The following is a 23,359-nucleotide window of genomic DNA, read 5'->3' on the forward strand; positions in this document are numbered from 1 at the left end:
AAAGCAATGCGATGAAATCACTGGGGCAAGGGCTCTCACACAATCAGCTGCATGTGGATTAGAGAAAAGGAAGGGAGGACACACAGATGAACTGGTAGCATCCAGCCTGGGAAATGGGAGAACACAGGTGTCATTTAAACAAAGAGTGAAGTCAAGAAAAGAAACCAGCTTCAGAATGATGTTACTATTGGCTCAAAAATGTTTTCTCTGAGGTCGAGGTCAAATGAAGATGGATGAAATGCTAGGCAGTAGTTAAGAAGGAAGCTTCACTAGAGGTCAAAAATTTAGAGGGCATTAATGATCGATGACTGAATATGTGTTCACAGTTGATAATGGAATCTTTCCCTCTACACAAATTAGATTTATAAGAAAGTCCAAACCACTAGAGTTGGTTTTCATCTCTTTTTGTAACTATCTCTGACCCTTTAGACATTCACATGGATAATCCCGGACATTTTCACAGAAGGCTTAAGTACTCTGGATGTTTTATCCTAAGGTTCCTCTGGTTTGAACAACAAAGTACAATGCAACGAGATGCAAGTTGTTGCTATGGTACAGATATGCTAACAATGGAGAGAGTCCATTCTTGTGCCTGATCCATCTGATTTCCAGGGGACGTATATATGCACTCAACAGAAGATCTACGATTTTGTAAACCATATTTCCTCCTCCTATAATTCCATGAGGAGGAGAGCATTATCATACAACAGATAATGAGCTGGAAAAAGAGAAAGCTAACCCCAGAAATGAAGGCTTAGAAAAAGGAGGAGCTTGTGTTTCTTGCCCGTGTGAGTTGGCAAGAGGGCCATGGAAGGCTCAGCGAGACCCAGCATGTGCTTAGAGGTGGATTATTAGTTGATGTCTTGGGGGGTTCCGTAGTCTAAGCTAAATGCTTAAAATCAATTAGTTCATGTTCAACACGGAAATCTGTTCTTTATCCCTCTTTATCTTATTTCTGGGCTTTTACATTCTCCAGAGCTTGAGAAACTAAACCTCACCTTGATAACTTGTTATTTGTGCTGAGAGGAAAGACTTGTAAAACACAATTATTTCTTCATGTCTCTCTTCCATACTCGAGTGTCATGCGTATTTCACATTTTTTGACTTCGAAAGTTTCTCAAATGGGAACCCATTCAAGAGTGCTGTGATATCTTGCCTGCTTTTATGATCAATGTATTGACAAATATTTTGAGGCGAGGAGTGTCCAGCAGGGTCTGGTAATACAAAGAATGGGAAAAACTGCCCTCGGGCATTTATAATCTTAATTACTACAACCTCTGTCTTTCTTTTTTTGAGCATCTCCCCCAGCTTGGATACATATACGTATACACACATAGGTATACACACCGTCACATAATTAATTGATTTACCTCATTCACATAGCAGCCCCACAGCTGCATGATAATCCAGCATCATATGTGGTTACTTGCTTGCTAGGCTCTCCTCCATTAAATTGAATATTGACCGAAAAATACAAGCTTATTTACCATCATAAAGGCTCCAGACGGAGAGTGGCTACCTAAATTTTCATTGGCGTGAATCCCATTGAGGAGAATACTTACCTGCATTGAAAAGTTTACCTATATTGAACAGTCATTCAGAGACTATGTCCCAGCTAAAGCACATAGAATCCCTTTGCGTACAGAAGAGAAGGGGTTTGTTAAGGGGCAAGTGTGATTCCTGATCTTTTAAAGAACACTAATATGTTTTTAAATCATCTTTGCCCATGGATATATTGTCTAGTCTTCCATCCTATTTATTTAAACATCCATTTTTAAGCGCACACAAAACGTGTTGTTTTATCGTTTGAACACCTATGGCAGGTATGTTGACTGGGTTCACAGAAGTCATGGTAGATATACAAGTAGGAAGGTGGATGCTAATAAGGTGGGTGGGGTGATCAGGAGGGAAAAGGAGGGGCTGTGACTAGGCTTACAGATAATACAGGGTGGGGCAAAAGTAGGTTTACAGTTTTTCATATGGAAAATAATACAACAATTAATAATACAAGAGTAAACTCTGTGTTTTGCATACGTACAACTATAAACCTTCTTTTGCCCCACCCTGTGTTGATGAAAGCAATCTCATTCTGAGTGACACATCTGGGGAAAGTCTTTATTTTTTAACTTCGTGAAATGGTTTACAAAGGAATATAGTGGATTCATCATGAAACGGAATCACTCCAGGCCACCACCAGGATATCACGCGGCATCTCCATGTCCCTGTTAGCGATCCCCAGGGGACCGAGCTTCCCTCCGCTTCCCAGCCTAGGCCGCTCACCACTGCACACTCTGAATTCTCCCCCTTCTTTCTCCTAACCAACCCCTGGCTTGCCAACTCAGAAGCCAGCTTGAAAATTGTCTTGCACGTGACTAATACACCACACACGCATCCTATGGGTTCTTTTTGATTATGGTGATCGGGCAGGCTCTTTTAAGGCCGTGACCCTCTGGCAGCCCTTCCTTCTGCTGCAGCCTATGCCAGTGTGGAAATAAACCAATGGGATGGGGGGCGCCTCTCCGCCATAGCTTGCCCTGTGCCTGAGGACAAGGAGGCACACAGGACAGAACCATACTGAACAAGTGAACAAATGAACACGTGCATGAGAAAGAAAGGAGGAGAGAGAGAGAAAGGGAAGGAGGAGAGAGAGAGAGCTAGAAAGGAAAAGACACAATAGACTCGGTGGGACTGTGCTGAGTTACCGGAGCCAGCGACATCTCCCAGGTTTGTTATACACAAGAGTGATTCTGGCCCACTGGCAAGATCCCCAGGACATGGTGCATTTTGACAAAAAACAGTCAAGTCAGAAAAGGCCACCTTGTTTTTTCCAGTGTTTTTATGTCCACTGAGGGGTTTTTTTGAGCAGTGGATGGATAGAAGTGAAGATGGATAGATACAAGCAGCTTCATGAGAATAGTTCTCTTCTCTCAGTTGTTGCGGGGATTCAAACCGCCTCTCAGCTTTCTACATTACGTGCATTGAAAGACTGGTTGATCTCTTTGCCAGCAAATGAAAACAAACGTAGACTTCTAGACTTCTAGAGATATGTACAGCAAGGGTCAATGACAACTTTAATCCTCTTTCTTGTGCAGCAATTGCGATGCAAATAGGAGGTCCCAAAATACGGGTAGATTATGAATGCTACCTTTGAAGTTATCCGCAGAGTTTTCAATGAAAATGGAGAATCCACCCACATTCCAAGTTGAACCCATATCACAGATAACAGGCTGGTCTCTGCCAAGAAGGATCTCCGTTACATTTCAGCCGTCATTTTCCTCAGAGGTTCAGCCCAGTATCCCCACCTGCCCAGGCGACAGCCTTCCCTTCACTCACATCTCCTGTGAATGGCTAAATCCTACCTGCTCACCCTCCCAAGTATCACTTGGGTCCATCCACTTCCTCTGTTGCTAGCATTGCCTCTCCAGTCCACACCGCCATCTCCATTCACCCTAGTGAATGACGGCACTGCACGCCTCCTTGTCCTCGGGCACAGGGTAGGCTCTGGCGGGGAGGCGTCATTGATCTCTCCTGTTCGGTCTCCCTACTTCTGCTCCCGAGCTTCTCCAGGCCACTTCTTCCGCAGCCAACGATGACCAACCCCTAGCATAACAGTGCCTGGCTGATAGGAGGCGCTCAATCAATGGTGGTTTCATCAATGAATGAGTCATTCAAGGAACTTGTATGAAGGACACACGGACAAACCCAAAGGGGGATAGGATGGAGGGTGGGAGGTGAGGATGGGTGGGGTGGGTGGGGTGGGGTAGGGTGGATTGTTGAGGGTGAAAATGGAGACCACTTTACTTGAACAACAGTAAACATGAAAAAAAGAGTAAAATTCTGAAGAAAGTAAGAAACACTGCTTAATAGAAAAAGAAAAAGAAAAAGAAAATACTTGATAAGTGTGGCAAGTACCAATATGGAACTATAGCTCTTCAGAGCCAATGACAGTAAACCTTAATTAATTCCATTTATCCATCACCTTGCTTTTTAAAAATAATATTGTTACTTTTTCCAAGCACGCACCACCTCTTTTGTACCCACCAGAAGGCTTTTGAATAAATGCATGTGGCTCCAAGTTGATATAATACCTCTAGAAAGAATAAGGAATTTAAAAATGACCTGTATCTCCTTTCAAGTTTTCTTTCCTAAGAGCCAGCGTCCTTTGTTTATGTGCAGTATGTTCTATGATAAAATACCTCACACATCTTCAAAACCATCCTAGTAATTATGTAGAAAGAATTTCATGTCTAAGCCGTGCGTTCTATTACCGGGATCACTTTGTAAGAAAGCAAGCGTGGTCACAGACAAGAGCCTCCTTTTGATCAGAGAAAGGTCAATTTGTTTTCTTAACAAATCTAAGTAAATGGAGAGAAAAACAGCTCTTAAATGTTCCCAGGTTGTTCTCCTGAAGTTCTAATGAATAATTTAGAAGCCAAGAAGGATTGAAGGAATCTGTGAACCTAGAGAGGCCTAGCATTGATTTTTAACAAAGTAAAACCCATTAACTTGGCAAAGTTTTGTACTTGATAACAACAGTTTTCTTTAAAGCAGGGGCCACTGATTTAAATGCCTCCAGGGAATGGCAGAATATATGCATGGCCCACCAAAAGGCATTCAAATGATTACAATTCTAATGCCCAAGCATGTCTGAGGGCAGATTTAACTTGCAGCCTTCAGCTTCAGATCCCCAAGGGCAGAGACTTAACACATACACTTTTTTCTCCCCCTTTAGAATCTCTGCTTGAAATTGAGGAATATATGTTTTGTTTTGTTTTGTTTTTTTAAGATAAGTAGAGAAGCTTTTTAAACATATATATTTTATTTATATATTTTTAGAGAGAGGGGAAGGGAAGGAGAAAAACATCAATGTGTGGTTGCCTCTTGTACGCCTCCTACTGGGCACCTGGCCCACAATCCAGGCATATGCCCTGACTGGGAATTGAACCGGCGACCCTTTGGTTCACAGTCTATGCTCAGTCCACTGAGCTACACCAATCAGGGCTGTTTTGGATTTTTTTTTAATGTGTTTTTTGTTTGTTCTGTTCCATTCTGTTTGGGGCATTACTTCTTGGGAAAGAAAGAAACAAGAATCCTGAGATAACCTTACAAAGCATGTAGTACTTAAAGCACTTTATGATGAATTCATTTAGTATCAGGTTAACAGCAGTGATAATAATGAATGTATATATCATTATGATGTGGATCAGATGAATACATCCAGAGGGAATTTCATATTAGGTGAATGTCCATTTTTTTTAAAAAAATCAGTACTGTACATACTTTTCCTTGAGTGAGTTTATTGGCAGGATATTTGCTTTAGAAAAGGAATAGTCTAATTCTAGTTTCAGAAAGAGTTATCATTATTCTTTTATAAGCAACCATTATCAGGAGTAGTTGGAGAATTGTAGCAACTAGCATATAAAGAGGGCAGTAGATGAAATCTACCAAGACCCACCTCCTAGTTCCAATTCCTCTAACAAACAAAAAAAAATGGTTCCATCATTATTACCAGTGGTACACAATACATGTTTACTGACATATGAATGAAATAAGACCAGGAGAAAGAATAGGCTGAAAGAGTGCATTTTATTTTTGATTGATCATTTTGATTGATTAGTGGAGACTGATCCTCTAATTTAGTTTGCAAATTATTAATAAAATATCTGTGTGCCCTTAGATAACAGTTAAGGCTGAGAGACAGTTCCAATTTGGAGACATATTTTATGGCCTAAAGAAGAAAAAAACTCCTTCAGTATTATTTAATCCTCAGCTTCAAAGTCTGATACAGATATAAATACTACCAAGGAACGACACTAAATGGAAGTATTTTATAAGTGCCTAGACAGTAAAGGGGCGCTCAGTTCTCCCTGGACTCTTTAAATGCCCCATAGAAGAGGAAATATTTAAGCGAAGCATTACAGATGAGGAATGAGTTGGCCCTGCGAAGCCTATCAAGACAGTGAAGGGAGCAGAAAGCCGTTCCATTTCACAGGGAGTTGGAGTTAAGTTTGAAAGTGGGGAGTAGCAGAAGAGCAAGCTGCAGAGACCAGGAGAGAAGAGGCTCTTTAGACCTTCCCTGGTAGGCTCATGATTGGATTTGATCCTGTAGTTAATAGGCAGGCATTATTCTTGAGTTCATTCTGGCCTCTTGACCATGGCCTTGATTCTTGCCTCCTACATCTTTCCTTCTTTACTCAAAAATTGCCATTTCTCTAAGCCAGTTTTTGCTTTTTTTCAATCCTTTCTATTTTTATACACTATTTTCCCCCTCTTGCCTCTCTCTCACTCTTTTTTAACTCCCAGATTTCCCACATTCCAGCCATCTGTCACTCCTTGTCACTACCCTCCTGAGCTGCTCGTATGTGGCCAGGTCTTCCGCCAGGACAGAATCACTCAGTGCACGAATGGGCCAGGTTGCATGCATCCTCTTGCTGGGTCGGCTGTGTGCCCCGGGCATTTGTCCATTTGCGTTGCTTCTGTACATAATTTTTTCATCTGGTCAAAATTGAAAGTTACTTTCTGGAGTTTGTGAATAACTCTGAAGACAGAATGACTGTGTACTCTAAATATTCTAAGAGAAGCAAACTTGTTTATCTTTGAGAAAATGGCCAGATACTGTTCAGTCTCTTACTTGAATTTGAGGAACTAACAAAGGGAAGCATTGGAGACAGTCTGAAGCAGGGCAGAAAGGGGTAACTCAGTAGGTAAAACATTAATGTCACTTTTTAAAAAAATTTTATTTTTTGAGAGAGAAGAGGGGAAGAGGAGGAAAAAGAGGAAGGGAAACAGCAGTGTGTGGTTGCCTCTCATGAGTCCCTTACTGGGCACCTGGACCACAACCCAGGCATGTGCCCTGACTGGGAATCGAACCAGCAACCCTTTGGTTTGCAGGCCGGCGCTCAATCCACTGAGCCACACCAGCCAGGGCTAATGTCACTTTTTGATGACATTGCACCTTAAAACTCTATCTGGCAGTTTCACAAGCCTCTTTATTTTCAAATTTTATCACCTATTTTCATGTGATCGATGAGTAAACTGAGTCAACAATTGATTTGTCTCCAAATAAATTATTCACAAAATTATGAAAACATCACAGGATTGTATCCTTGACCCATGTCCATGTTCCCTGAAGATTTGTTTTGCTGTTTCCCTCAGTCTTGATCTTTTCCTCCCAATCACTGTTTTAGCTCATCTGGATATTTTGCCAAGCCTTTACGTCCTCCATAGCTTATCCAATTGCTCATTGTACAGCTTCCCCATCACTGCTTCGGAGCTTATTCTTTTTCTCCATTTGTCACATTTTATTTTCCATTTAGCGTGTTTTCCTATGGTTTTGACAAGTTTTGCAAACATACATCTTAAATTTCTGCGGTGTTTTCGCATCAAATACACACGGCTCCGTTTCTCCTATTATTCTCCGTATAAACATACCGCCGTTCTCTCTTGTCTGCAATTTTGTCCTTCCCTCAATTTGACCGGCCTTGAAAGACTTAGATGTATGTGTCATTTTCTATAATTTAGGAACATTTCTCAATTTCAAAAAGCGTACAAGAAGTTGAGAGTAATGCAGGAACTCTGAAACATGCCCCTCGTGCTCACTGGCCCCTCCGTGTATCTCTAGCCTCCCTTTTCTTTCACAGTGTATCTACTCTGTACACCTTTTCCCCCCGGCCCCCTGAGGGCCTGATTCAGTCACTTAAGGTGGGATTTCGGGCCTTTATATTTTGAAAAAGCCCCTAGCGGAGTCTGATATGCAGTCTTATTAAGAGTGATGGAATCAAAACACAATAAAACTTCAAACTATGATGAATAATCCAATAGATTTAATTATGATTTTCTTTCTGCCCCAAAGTAAGACTAGATGTTAATTGCCAGAGCCATAGATAAGGATGCCTACGACAACAGAACATTAATGTGATATCAAAGCTTGGAAACTTCACTGGTAGTGATTACTTTGGTACTTAAAATATTTCAAAGCTATGGAATGAAAATTAATTCATTTTTCACTAAGTGAATAAAGTTGGTCGAGGTTCTACATTTAATTTTGTGAATCCAATTTTATCTCTTTTGGGCTCAGAGGCTAACTGTAAAACACCACGTACCAAATTTGGCTACCTATTTTGACCCATTATTTGGCCGTCTTTTGCTTTATTACTGAAAATGTTCCTCAACTAGATCGTACAATGTAAATACTTCTGATTACAAAATCTTCTCACGCAAATGCAATGGACTATTTAAGGAGCTCTTCTTTCACAAAATTAAAAAATCTGAAGACCCTCATTCAGGTCTTTCTATCCAATGAGATTTACCTCTAACAATTTTAAATGATTGCTTCATTCTTAGCTATTCAATTCTGTATCTTATCTGTGGAATAGCAATAATCAAACCTTTGTTGATTCTACAGCTGGGTCATAAAAGTCACTGTAACCACCAGCCTTGAGGTGGAAGGGCCAAAATCCAAACTGCAAAGGGAAGGGGCTTAGATGAATGTTCTGAAGCAGCTGTAGTTGAAAGCACTGGAAACCAGCAAAGGAATTCTTTGGTTGCTTAGCAGAGATTCAGAAGGCATTCACTCTATCATCTCACTGCCCCATGTGCTGCTCCCAGACCTGCAGTATTAGCATCCCCTGAAGCTTGTTAGAAGTAGAGAATTTGCGGCCCTCCGCAGACCTGCTGCATCAGAACTGGCAGTTCACAACAAGCAAGACAGAGACAGACTCATAGATAGAGAGCAGGATGGAGGGCAGTCAGGGGGTGGGGGGATCAAGCGAAAAGGTCAAAGGACTTATGGGCATGAACAACGGTGTGGTTGCTGAGCGTGGGGTGGGGAAGGAGGGTATAAGGGGGCTAAATGGCAATGAAAAAGAAATACAATAAAAAATAAATAAGGAAGAAAAAAGACTTGGCAGTTTAACAAGCTCTCTAGGAGATTCTCGTACATGTTCAAGTTTGTGATGTCCTTCTAGACCACGCCCCTAGTAGGTGCTCCATTCATTTGAGATGAGTATCACTGATAGGGGTGGGTGTTGGACACCCACTGGGGACACACGTTAGAGCCCCAATCCTCTTCCTCTGTCCTGTAGGCAAAGATCTCCCCATGGCAGGAGTCATTCATGATTGCGTGACTCAGCTCACTGCCAAATCCTGTCGATTCTGCCTTCACACTTCATGCCACGTCTGGCCTTTCTTTCCTGGTGCATGATCAAAACTCGAGGTGTAGTCCTGATACCTGTCAGACTCCTGTCCTAGCTGTTTTGCCCATGTCCCTGCCTTAACAGCAGCCTAAATTCTGCCTCAGAATTATCCAGAAATGCAGATCTAGCTCTCACAGTCCTGTGCTTAAAACTTAAGGCATTTGCTGTTGCTGTCCGATGAATTACAAGCTCTTGATGGGGGGGCGAGGTGGGGCGTAAGCAAAGCCCTCTCTGCCCAGGCCCAGTATACCCCTAGCACCACACCTTTCCCTAAACTAGCAGTCCCATACAGTGACATATGGGGGCCGGCACAAATGACACCCCCTTTTTATTACGAAATCATAAGCATGTCATTCTGTAACATAACCGTATCACACTCAAGCACATCATAGGACATTTTAGGTGACATGTTCCAATTGAAACTGTAAATTATTACACCCATATTATTCCCCTGCCAACTACACTCAAGCAGGCGTTACTTCTGCCGGACCCTGTGTAGAGCCCAGATGTCTGCATATGTTCCTGGTCAGATCATGGAAAATGCAAACCCAGAGGCCTTGCCTTCTGCCATCCCCTCACCCCACTGACCTTTCAGGTGCCTAAGAGCTATTCTTCAAATTCCAGATTTCCTCCTGAGGTCTCTTCTGTCATCCTTCCACTGAGATCACCCCTTTCCCGCTCTGTCCTGTGCGTTCTGTATAGAAAAGCACCTTTCTGTACAGAAAACACCTTGCTTTCTGTCCCCTACAATAGACAGAGACTAGAACACAGTCACCCCTGCAACTGCATCTAATCTCAACTAGGTTACACACTGCCTGAAACCTAGAAAATCACACTTCTCTGAATCTGTGGGATGTCTGACAATATGTATTCACACTAATGAAACTATGGCGATAAGGAGACTGAGCACCTCCATTCCTCCCTCCCCCGTCCTTTCCCGCTTATTTATATAGACCCATGCATGCACTCAACAGATGCTTATTGCAACCTCTTATGTACCAGATGTTGTGCTAGGCATGAGGACACAATCTCTGACCTCATGGAATTTACGCTATTAAAGGAATACAGACACAGTTTGTTTTAAAGGGGTATATACCAATTACTTAAGAAGATGTCGTGTGTAACACTGATCTGAACAGGTGGCAAAGAGATGTAAGTAATGGAGCAAAGTCAGCGTGTGGCCAGGAAAGACCCCATGTTTGCTAGAGAATCTGATCAGCAGGAAAGCTTCTGAATCGTTTAGTAGCTGTGGATAGTTTTGTATTCATTGGGAGATATTGCGTCCCTGGAATAATGGCCTTCTTATAACTTCTTGCTGATTTACTGAGTCTTTTAAACTGCTAAAAGTTATACTACCAAAAGTTCTAGTATTCAAAATATTACACAATAGTAGTAAAAAAAAATCTAGTCGTTTATGGGGAATGCGAGTCTAAGGGAGATATGACCCAGTTTCAGAAGACAGGCATTCATTCATTTTTTTGACAAGGATGTTCCAGAGTTTCCTGGGTCTTGGTATTGGCTCAAGCAAGGGACAGGGGCATGTAAGAGTATTAGATGATTAGAAACACATTCATCAGAACAGCGTTCTGCATACTCACTTCATGCCATTAGTACATACAGATATGTGAGTGCTTTCAACTTAAATATGGCGGGTGTCTTAAGTTCTCCTATTATTTCATTTTCTAAAGTTCAGACTTAATAATGGCTTATTATAACTGCTTTACCAATTCTAGATTAATTTTAAAAAAAGGTGGAGTGCCATTTTTATATAATGGTAAAAGGCATTTTTGTTTCTATGCATATTTGGCTGTAATAGCCTCTCTTTTTTGGTAATAGTCTCTTTAATGGAACTATTTTTTTTCTGACATTCTACTTTTAAAATTTCATTCAGGATAAAAAGTAGAACATATTTGAGTTCGACACCATCAATGACTCATAAGAACATTCTGGTGGCTATAGATTATTTTTAAATTTTTTTGCTGTACCTTAGGGATTTCGATAGGCTGCTCCTGAAAGCAATTATTTCTCAGTTTCAGAATCCAGAATGCATTGACAGAAACAGAGGTTGAAATAAACTTCCTTCTAATACAGTAATGAATTTGGGGTTAAGTATTTCTAAGGGTCTTATTTTTTCTCAATACTGTGGCTAAACTATATGCATTTTCTTCTTCACCTCTCACACTGACAGTCACTAAGAAATGCAAATACTTTGTTCACGTTTAAATTTTACAACAGTTCCTAGACTATTAAACACGGAACATCCTTGTGGGGACAAGAAATCGAATTTGCTCTTGAGAAGGTTTTCAACTAATTGATTTGTAGGACATTGTAACATCCTCTAGCTGACAAGCTTTACAAATATAAAAACTGGAGCTGAACTGAGAGGGTGCGCTGCTTTTTTTTTTTTTTTAACAAACACATAAAAGGTGTCTTTCTGTCTTGTATCCTTTGGATATAGGCATGTCAGTTTCATAGAGAAACTTTCACGTGGAGCTTTATTATTTCCTTCTCTCCTAGCAGCACCGCGTGTGGCGGCGCATTGTTTAATCTTTTCACAAATAAAAGGACATGGGGCTTCATTTTTGTTTTGCCTTTTCGGTGTCTTACAGGAACTCCAGGATGGCATCGGGCAGCGGCACATTGTTGTCAGAGTATTGAACGCAACTGGGGAAGAGATCATTCAACAGTCCTCAAAAACAGATGCCGGGATTCTACAAGAAAAATTGGGAAGCCTGAATCTGCGGTGGCAGGAGGTCTGCAAACAGCTGGCAGACAGAAGAAAGAGGTAGGGTGACCAATAAAATAGGAATTTTAAAATTTAACAGAGCTATTTGAGCGATCCTTAAAAAAAAAGATTTTGTGAAAGATTATAATCAGGGTGAAAGGCATTAATATTAAGGAGCCCATTAGCAGTAAATCAATAGTGATGATGCACTTTTTTCTTTTTCTCATATTCTGAAATGTGCAGTTGTTGCTAGTTAAGTAGGAAGTGCTTTTCTGCTACTTTAAACTTTCAAGTCTGTTTTAAAAATCACATGATTGTTTAAATATGAATGTCTTCAGTATATTCCAACTTTCACAAGCCGAGAACCAATGATTTTTTTTAACAAGATGAGAAAAGGAAATTATAAAGGACTACTTGGTCAGAAAGATAGCTCTTTGGCTAGATGTTTAAACAGCTACTGACTGTGAGGCTAAAAAAACGTGCTAGTAATATTTACGGTTTTGTGCCGCTGTGTTTCATAGTACATTCTTGAAGAGGGGCTTGGGCCAAAAATGTTCAAATCTAAAGGGGAAAACAAAATCTCAGAAAGGTTATTATTGAATTCAGTCATCATTGAGCTTTCCCTGGGAATGCATTGAAAGCACAGAAAGCCAAACGTGTGCTGCTGCAGTGGGAAGGCACAGATATTTTTATAAATGGGATTTTGTATTATGCTTCCAGTTGATGGTGCTAATGTTTCCTGTTCCATCGAGGACGACTTGGCCTTTATTTACCAAATGAGACTATTGTTGTGAACAATGCAAACTCAGTTCTATTGCCAGGCTCTTGCTTCCTACCTCGCATCCACATAATAGGTGAATGTTTAATATTCAGAAAGCTAAAACAACTCACTGATACACGTCTTTGGTGAGGATGTGTTAGAAAGGTTTTGGAATTTTGCCCATTGTCTTTGCCCACCTCCTCTCGCCGCCTCTGCTTCGTGTTGCATTATTCAGAAAGTAGGGAGAATGTATATTCCATATTCTGGTACAAAATAGATGCAGTAGGTGACCTACGCAACACGCACCCAAATCTTGCTAAAGTTAAAAAATCAGAGCACCATCTAAAAACAGTTATAGTTTTCATCTTCATTTAGAAAATGTAATTTATATATTGATAACATAAAATAAAGACCCAACCTTTGGAGTGAAACTGCTTCCATGGGAAAGTTATATATTGTTCTCCTAAGTTGAAATCCTTCTATTAAACACACAACTATCCCATTATTTAAATAACTGATATGTTTACACTATGAACAGGTTTAAACCTGTATAATGTGGTTTCTGAACATGGCTCAACCTGGTCTACACAAGATGTTAAGAAATGAAAAGTTTAAGAAAAATTGAATAACATGCTATAAAAATAAATATCTTAAATTCATATCATGGGTTCAGTTGATTAAAGGGTTATTCTTTTTTATATATGAAGTGTTGTTTCTCACTTTTAAATATCTTACTCATAGTGTTTGAATAGATTATATTGATATTTTCTATGGTAACTTTTTTACCTGAACTTTTAAAATTTTTGTTAGTTGTTATTGACTTCGAAATGCAAATTAGAACTTATCCATGAAGATAGAGCAATATGCCTGTTTTGCCAAATAAGCTTTAAGATTTTCGATCCTTCTAAGTTTATAAGAAAGCAGTATATGCTGGCTCTGTTGTGAAATATTACAAAAATTGTAGGTTAATTACAACTAGGGATTTGGCTGTAATTGGTTAGAATAATTTCTCCCACTTAAACATTTTGACCTACATTAAATATTGCACTTTTGTGCTTTAAAAACTCAAGATCAGCTTCCTTGAGGTTTTCTTTTTAACTCTGCTTTTAGAGTTGTCAGTTTCACGCTACATTTTAAAAATAAATGTTAGCATATTTAAATGTCCACTGAGATCAGTTTTGTGGTATACTTCCTCAGGATTTTTGTATCATTTGAATTTTATGAAATGTAAAAAAGTAGTAAAATAATAAGTGCCATTTCTACCAATACACTCACAGCTATTTCTAAGCATCAGACAGCAAATAAAGTAAAACAAAATAACATTTTATAAAGAGTCTGTTAACCTAACAATTGTGGGAGGGCTGTATACTCACAAAGCTATTATTAATCAATGGCATACTTTCAGTCCAACCCAGGCAGAAGTTGGAAGGAAATAGCAGTCATTTGTTGCACAGGTGAACAATCAGACGGTTATTGAAGGTTTCAACAGTTCCCTTAGTTTGCCGTGGGCTTTAAGCACAGCTATTTCCAATAGCTGATCCAACATTTGATGTTTCTTCGTTCACATACACAAATGAAAGAGCATGTATAATGTAAGCCACAAAAGTCTGCAAAAACTATTTATAGCACTACTGCTACATGATTGTAAACCTTTCTCTTTGGCAATGCAAGCCATCAGGAATCTGAGAAGGAGGTGTTCAGAAAAATTCAAATGGCAACAGACATCCATGGAGGTTAGGCTATGTTGGAAGCAAATGAAGTATAAAGTATAGTCAATTAGCTGTGCATTTTAAGAGAGAAAATGCACTGTTGCCTCAATTAGGTAGCAGAGGAACTGCATAACATCTATAGGTTTAAGCATGATAGCAAGAAGTTTAATGATGGCTTAGCCCCCCAAAAATTGTCTTTGTAAATGAAATAGATGCAAATGAAACCCTATCAGCCACAAAGGGAAGCTATAGGTTAGAGCAAAGCAAGGGTGTGTGTGAAGATTTTGAAGCCTGGGTCCCTTGCTAGAATTCAATACTATGAGCTTTAATGGAGGAAAAAATTGCCTCTGATCTCACCTCTAACTGAAAGTGAGCATTGCCTTCATTTTGAATATGGGCAACTAACCAGAGTAATACTGGCAGTACTCAAGAAATCATACATGTTTTCATATCTCATTAGAGTTGGTAGAGTCATCTCAAAATCTTGTTCATGCTTATCGCTGCATCCAAACTATTATCTAATAGCAGTGGCTATTACATCTGCCATAAGATCTTATTAATGTGTTAATAATACACAACCACTTGCATTAGTATATCACACATTTGGTTTTCTGTAAGTTTTAACTACATATCAATAAAATTGGTTTCCTTTGGAGTCCTATGTATTTTGTATCATGTGCTTACAAACAATATTTGGAGAAGGAATCTCAGGCTTCACCAGATTGTCAGTGGGGTCCGTGCCATCAGAATGATCTTAACTATTTCTAGCCAGCAAGCTGAGGGAATCCCTTCAATGAGAAATCTCTGAATCATAACCCCCATTAGCAATAAACCCGATCTCGAGACATTACCTCCCTTTTCCCTTTAGACAAGTGGGATATTGCTCTCCCCATTTCACAGATAAGGCAATTATTGTACCAACATAGATTGAGGAATAACAGTTTCCACTTACATGTTACCTGATCAGAAATATTGCTTGACATTTTTTCCCAGCTGTTTTTAGGGAAAAATTTCAAGCATATTGAAAAATGTAGCATAATGAATACCCGTGTACTCTTCTGTCCTCCTCCTAATTTCCTAGATCCAATCATTAAGATTTAACTGTATGTTTTTTTCTCCCTCTCTCTCAGACCTGCTTTTTCTCTAATCTAAGCAATAACACACACACACACACCCTTTTTGCTGTTTTAACATTTGCAAGTTATAAACACTCCTGTACTTCACCCTAAACACGTCAGCATTCATCATCTTAGAATAGCGCCATGCCATATATTACCATAGTTGTTTTTCATACTCAACAAAATTAAAATACCATAGTGTTATGTCCTATCCTGCCCAAATTTCCCCATTAGTATCCCATCATGTTTCATGCATTGTATGCAGTTTTGTAAGGGAGGGGGGAAAAAAACCCTTTTTCCTCTGCCCTCTAATGTTTGATTTCAGAGTCTGTGAGTTAAACTGACAGAAACACCTTAATAAGAGAACAGACATACAAATCTTAATTGATGTTTCTGTGGCATGAGGGGCTTCATGGAATAGAAGTAAAAACCCCAAAAGAAGTGGTAGGCGTAAGAGCTATAAACCATTTTAACAAAGAGCGATAAATTGGAGAGACAGGGCAAGACAAAGGAAAACAGGTTTGCGCTTCTGGGGCTGATGTTTTGTAGGAAGGTAAATGACGTATATGGGGAAAATTCATGGAAGATAAGGGATATTTCACTAAGTTGTTTTTCTTTTCAATTTTTATTTTTAGTAAAGTTTCTTTGTGCAGATTCAAGACGATGCTGTCTCCAGTGATAAAAATCACCTTCTATTCCTGGTCCAGGAAAGGGGAGAGGGGATTACCTTTACAAAGGGAAATGTCTACCCTACCTTTAGGCAGAAACAGAGAGTAAGACAGCATTTCCCATGTCTGCTATTTATCAGTTGACTTCAGCTCAAAATAATCCTTATGCCAAAGAAGCATATTTTAAGGTGGCATTTTCTGGTTCCCTTCAGCTATTATGTTTCCTCAGTCTCTTTTATGCTAAAACAGCTCTCCCTCCTCCCCCTCCCCCTCCCCCTCCCCCCTTCTTTCTTTCTTTTTTTTTTCTTTTACTGATACTGACATTTGAAAGAGCCCAGTATACTATCCTCAAAAAAAAAAAATCTCACCTTTCTGGATTTCTTATATTTTTCCTTCTTGATATAATTTAACTTGTTCTCTATACTCTGTATTTCTTATAAACTGGAAGTTGAGTCTAGATGAGACTTGAAAAGTGCAAGTCAAATGGGTTTGGCAAGAATACATCTTAGAGGATGCTGCGCACTTAACATCACATCCGGAAATGCATAATATGAGGTACTTCCGCTTTAAATGCTGCCGAGTTTGGTCACTTAGTTAAGGTGGAGGCTCTCAGATCTTGAATCGCCAAGTAACAATGCTGGCTATGAAATTAGTAAAGCATCTTATGGCTTCAACATCCACTGGTGATCCTTATTTATCTCAATTATTATATCAGGGTTGCAAAATGGTGATTTTCCTTATTCTGACTTAGTCCTACAGGCTGATTTCTTCTTTAAACACACACACACACACACACACACACACACACACACACACACACACACAGTTTTCTTTTTTCTTCCTTTGATGTCAATATGGCCTTAAGTGTTTGTGTTTATTTAATGCGCTTGAATGAATTACAGTTATGAGTCTTGCTGATGCTCTCACCATTACCCAATTTGAGCAGCAGGAGCTCGTTCCCGTTTCCTGCTTTAATACCCCAGGCTCACCTTGTAGTTTTCCTGCCCCCGGTTTGGAGGCAACCATTTCCCCAAGGACCTTTGGTGTCTTTTAATGTAGAATGGTATACAGAAACCAAGATCTGGTCAGTAGTAGACCCTTCTCAAAGGAATAGCGCCACCTTTCTTGGCAAGCAGTGATAGGAGAAAAAAGGTTTCACGTCACTTTCATGAGAAAGTGAAAATCTCTTTCAGAATACATCCCAGCTCACAGTAAGGCTAGGCATATTCTAAAACCTTTACATGTAAAAGACTTCAGGTAAAATCAGTAGTTTCTTATTCATTTCAATGCCTCTACTTCTGAATTTTTTGAACCAAAGTTTACCTGTATATATAATCTATGCTAGTTTGCCAAGCAAATTAATGGTGCAAATAAGCTAATGGGATGCATTCCTAAATGCACTTAAGGGAAGAAATTGTTTTTTAAAGACCTTAGCTCATTGTTTGCATGCAAATAGATGCTGTTAATTAGAAATGAGCCTTATCTAATTCATTAAAATAGGCCTAGTAGGACCTCTTCTTGAAAATCTCCATTAGCAATTCATATTACTCCATGCACTCTTGTAAGACAACTGTTTTCTCTTAAGTCACCTTTAATTTGGGCTTCTCACTAATTCAGATTTGCCTAACAAAATCACCTTTAGTGTAGCACCTTTATTTTCTGCAAAATGAAAATCCAAAACTTTCAGTGTAATTCAAAAGTCTCTTCACAGTGTGCAGCATCTTTTAAAATGTACCCAGCATATCCAAGTAAACCAATGCTAAAGCTTCTCACACATTTACCCCCTGCCCCCAGGACCCTTCCAGCCCTAACTCCAGTCTACTCGCTGTGTACTTGAACTTCCCTGGTTTCTCAGCCCAGGTTCTGTTTGACCCTCGCTGTCTCTTCATTCAGCCCAGAATTCGCAAACTGAGTGCCCACATGCTGAATCCATCTTGGAAAGCATACAATGTTTTTACTTAGGAACTGTTTTGAGATAAATGCCAGCATTTAACAATTAAGAGGCTTTATGTAGACATTTTTTAAAATACGTGTTTCTGTCTCCTTTTGAAAACTTAGATTTGCCCTACGCACTCACTCTCACATTGTCTCAAGGTGCCATCAGCTACAACTGAGTAGCAGGTGTTTCAGACGCTGGCCGCTCCGAGTGTGGTCTCCGGACCAGCACACCCACATCACCTGGGAGTTGCTAAGAAATGCAGATCTGATAAATCACAGCCAGCGTTCTAACAAGATTCCCAGGTGATTCATGTGCACCTTCAAGTGTGAGAAGCACAGGTTTGGGCAAGCAGGCTGGTGCTTCAGTTTGCCACACCTGTTCCACCTCACTCATTGATGGCCTGCCCAGAGGCGTTTGACTTTGTAAGACTTCATAGAGACCCTTGTATATGAGATTATGGTGGTGGCGGTGACAGCATGAATATTAGCAGGCATGATTGCAAGTGCTTCACATGGCTCACACAATCTCCATGACAACTCTATTATTATTTTCATTGGTACAGAAGGGCGACTGGGGCACAGACTGCTGACATTCTTTGCCCAAGATCAAATGGCTAGCAAGGGTTTGAACCAGGATGTCAACCCAGATAGTCCAACTCCAATGTCCTTACTCTACATCTGGTTCTGCGTTGCTTATCTTACCTTTGACCTTTTGTATTCTCTGATACACTTCCAGTTTCTGCCCAGCAACCCCTCACTTACAAAGTTCATCTCCTTACCTGGCCATCCTTAGCAGCAAGGGAATAGGACATAGAAAAATGTTCTGATCTATCTTTCTAACCATGTTATCCATCATTCGTACTATCTCAGCTTGTGTCTCAAGCATAACATGACTTCAAGTTTTCAATCCTTTAGCTTTTGCAAAAACTATTTACTTTTTATGGTTGAATTGCCTTTCCCCTCATATTTTCCTCAAAATCCTACCCATACTCCAAAACCCAACTTAAGCACTGTTTATTTTGTCCATGAGTGGTACCCAGTCTTCTGAAACAGAAGCAGTTTGTTCTCGTAAGTTCTTGCTTGTTTTTAGAACACTCACATAACATTTTATAGATCTATCATGTGTCATATCGACATACGTTTTATTTTCTCCAGCAAGAGTGAAAGCTTTATGAGGGCAAGGCAATATCTCATTCTCGTCTCTATAAGCCCACAATACTTCATAGAAAATCTAATACATTGCAGATGGCCAAGAAATATCATCTTAATTTGAATAGTAAGCATTTTTATTGGCATTGAATTAAACTGAGCACTTAAATCTTTATATTTGGCATTGTTATATAGGTTAAAAACAGATCTCTAGAGGCAGGACCACTTAAAAAATGTTTTTATTATATTATCACATTTCCATAGACATGTTTTTTTGTCTTGGAAATTGAACTTGATCAATTTAAATCTTAAAACTTAGAAAAAGTTGGGTTACCAAGTCATATTTTAGGTGTTCTCCAGAACTGGATACTCTTGAGACAAATGGCTTCAGTGTCCATAACTATACACACCAAAAAGAAGCTCTTTGAATCAAATATTTTATACATTTGTTTACCTCAGTCTTACTGTATCGTGACTAAGAAATTCTAAGTAAATGAAGTAGGAATTAGTCTTGAAATTGGATATTTTATCCTCATCCAACTTATAACCGCAAGATGCTTTAGACATTATCCGTGTCGCCAAAGAGCTATTTTAGATTGATCAGAGAGGATCATGCAGATATTATTTTCCACAGGTGTTTGTGGAGAAGCTGGTCTCTTCCCATCTGTTCTCTGATGACTCTTGAAACGCTTTCAAGGACGTTCATAATTCTTCATCAAAAGAGTATGAAAAATTAGCTTCATAGTTAATCTTTTTATGTCCTATTTTATTCTTTGAAACTTGGCAAGTTTCAGTGAAACTGACTAACTGGAGCCAAACTTGCCGTTGGACTGGCTGATACTGACAGTGTCAGTCTGCATAGGTACACAAGCGAACACACTTGACTCAGCGCCGTCCACTAACTTTAATGGGGCTGGAGAAGTAGGAGTTAGAGTGCCTAAGGTGGGGATGATCTCTGGGATTGGCCTTGGCAGATGGTGTGAGTCAGATGAAAAATGTATGGACCTGCCACAGAGGGAAGGGGACACGAGCAAAATCAGTGAAACAGGAAAGACTCGGCTATGTTGAAGGCCTGCATGGAGTACTTCAGTACAGAGAAGTTCTCCTAAATGTCCATTTACTTTTAATCATCTAATTGTCTTCAGCTCTCTATTCTATATGTGCAACCAGGTACCCAGTTCCTGTTCCAGACTGTGTGCTGCATGTTAGTTACCCACAGAGGTTTTTGTAGCCTTTTTGGAACCACGTACCTTGCCTCCCACCATCGGAGAATATGGTTTCCAAGAGTCGATGGTGTGTTGTTCCCACACTGTTTATGCAAGGTCTCCTTGTTCTTCAAAATTCTTTTTATTTAATTAAATGTCACACAAACCAATAATAGGAATGCAAAGAGAGTTTTGATTTCTATGAAAACTAAGTGGAATGCTTTGGAAGACTTAAAAAGGATTAGCAAGGAAAAGATGCTATTCACTTAGACATAGATTGGAGGTAGAGAGTAGAAACCACAAAAATCTGGAAGGATTTTGCATTTAGATTCTTTCTGATGTCTCTAAATCTTACTCTACTTTAAAGAAACCAAAACGAAAGTCATAGGTCACATGTAGAAGTGTTCCTTGCATGGAAAAATACACTGAACTTCAATCAATGGACCTTTATACCAGGAAAAGTCTTGTACCTCAAACCAAGCGAGTGGTGAATTAATGGCCATTTATGTGTTCTAAGAGAAAATAAAATGTTTGAAGATGTGTGCATGACTCTATATAATCCCTCTGATTTAATAAAAATTCAAAACACTGCCTATTTACTTGTCCTAATCAAGTTCAAGAAGAGGATTTCTCTTGTATGTCTCAAGGACCATGTATGATGTGGTGATAAAGAGAGCAGTAAAGATGGACCAGGTCATGGCAGATTTCGCATCTCAAAAAAAAACAACAACAACACAAACACCCTTTTTTCTAGGGTGGGATGGGAGAACGTTGGCATGGTTTTTTGTTTTTTTAAAGATTTTATTTACTTATTCTTTAGAGAGGGAAGGGAGGGAGAGAGAGAGAGAAACATCAATGTGCGGTTGCTGGGGACCATGGCCTGCAACCGAGGCATGTGCCCTGACTGGGAATCGAACCTGCGGCACTTTGGTTCGCAGCCCGCGCTCAATCCACTGAGCTATGCCAGCTAGGGCTGGCATGTTTTTAAATAGTTTGCATTTGGAACCACGTGGGCCTCTCTGGTAGTTGAGTCGACCTCAGGGTGCGGTAAAGAGGGTGAGACTCACAGTAGAATGACTCCGGTCATTTTGTGGTATTTCAGATTAGGGACGATGAATGTCGGAGACAATTAAAACTTGTAGAGATGTGATAGATTCAAGATACTTCATAGATGGAAGCAAAATAACTTGGTAATTGATTAGTTGAAATAGTGGGAGGATGGAGGGGGCCTTCTAGGATGACCCCCTTCTGCAGATTTCTGGCTTGGGGAATTGGCTGAATGAAGTAATATTAGCTACAATAGGAAATACAAGGGGGCGGTACCCAGATGGGAAGAGGAAAGCAAATTAGACATAGAGTTCAACTGGGGATATGACAGAATTGAGGAGCCTGTGGAACATCTAAACCAAGATGGTCAGAAAACATGCATTTGGAAGTATACAAGGTCTACTGAGGAGGTATCCAGCCATGCAATATGAAAAATAGGGACATGTATTGAAGAGGATACAAGATATAAGAAAATTGTACATAGGACAATGATGCCTCAGTCTCCTTCAAAGTAGGCACCTTGGGACCTCACACAGTTCTCCCAGGTGCCATCAGCTGCCCCCTCGTATTTTCCTGAATCTCATCAATGGTCTGAAATCTCTTCCCTTTCAAGGGTGATTATAGTTTTAGGAAAAGCCAGAAGTCACAGGGCACCAAATCTGGGATGTAGGAGGGCTGAGTCATCTGGGTGATTTGATGTTTCACCAAAAAACTCTGCACGAGACGTGATGCATGAGCAGGCACATTGTCATGATGAAGCTGCCAATCACCAGTTGCCCATAGCTGTGGCCTTCTGAGTCATCCGAATAGTTTCCACAGAGGAATGCTCAAATTTCCCGCAAAATTTGATGCAGATTCATTGTTCTACTCGCTCAGTCATTTTAAATGCAATGGCCACACAGTACACATGTTCACTCAACAATGTCTACTGCCCCAGTGACTAGCACAGTGAAGCCATCCTTGTTCATGCATGTGCATTCCAGTCCACTCTCCTTGGCTGCCAGGTTACATCAATGTAGCACCGGTCATTCTCATTATGTTAATAATGGCTGGACTTTTTCCAGACAGACCTCGTAAATCTGAACAGTGGGGAGAAACAAGGCTGAATACACTGAGCCACTTTCTCATTTTTCAATGGAGAGATGGTATCTAACTGCTTTCAATGGAGAGATGAGCTAACTGCTTCTCGCTGAGATCCCTTCCTCACGTCACTTATTTGCTAGTTGGTAACCAAAACAGAGTTCCCAGAGAACATGTCAACCAATAATTGCTGCCGTGAGGAAGGGGTTCGGGTGTCAGGCAGTCACTGTGGCAGATAAGTACTTGTGGTGACCAGCAAATGGAGATAATATATGTGATCTCCATAGGGCCACAGATGATCACAAATTCACAGGTTTGGTAAATAAAATCTTGAGGATAGATCAAGAGAATATGTCAGTGTCAATATGCAGGAAAATAAGTTCAATGTTTCCATCCTACTGATGGCGGATCAGAAATGTCACCTCTGTATGTTTGGGACACACTGTTAAAAGAGAGGATGTCTACAAGCATATTGAAACCATGGATACAGGGTTCCGTGAAATGCAGATGGTCAATACAGATGCAGCGAGAGAGCCTGGAACATGAGAAGCAAACCCAAAGCAAAGCACACTGCAGTAAGACTCCTTATGTGGGCCCTGGCCGGGTGGCCCAGGTTGTTCGAGCGTCATCCCGTACACCAGAAAGGTTATAGGTCCAATTACTGGTCAGGGCACATACCTAGGTTGCGGGTTAGATACCCAGTTGGGGCACATATGGTGAGGGGCAACTGATTGATGTTTCTCTCTCCTGTTGATATTTCGCTCTC

The 23,359-nt window shown here is 40.1% G+C and overlaps 1 protein-coding gene across 4 annotated transcripts in view; it reads left to right on the forward strand.

The window, feature by feature from the left end:
* Window positions 1-23,359, forward strand: part of DMD (dystrophin) — a 1,939,942-nt gene that overhangs the window by 1,142,841 nt on the left and 773,742 nt on the right. For all 4 annotated transcript variants that reach the window (XM_045855895.1, XM_045855896.1, XM_045855898.1 and 1 more), the window contains one exon: window positions 11,804-11,979. In XM_045855895.1, the coding sequence (XP_045711851.1) occupies window positions 11,804-11,979 (176 nt within the window). The remainder of the gene's footprint in view (window positions 1-11,803; window positions 11,980-23,359) is intronic.

This window comes from Phyllostomus hastatus, unplaced genomic scaffold (assembly GCF_019186645.2).
Source record: "Phyllostomus hastatus isolate PE091 unplaced genomic scaffold, TTU_PhHast_1.1 phas_scaffold_12, whole genome shotgun sequence".
NCBI lineage: Eukaryota > Metazoa > Chordata > Mammalia > Chiroptera > Phyllostomidae > Phyllostomus > Phyllostomus hastatus.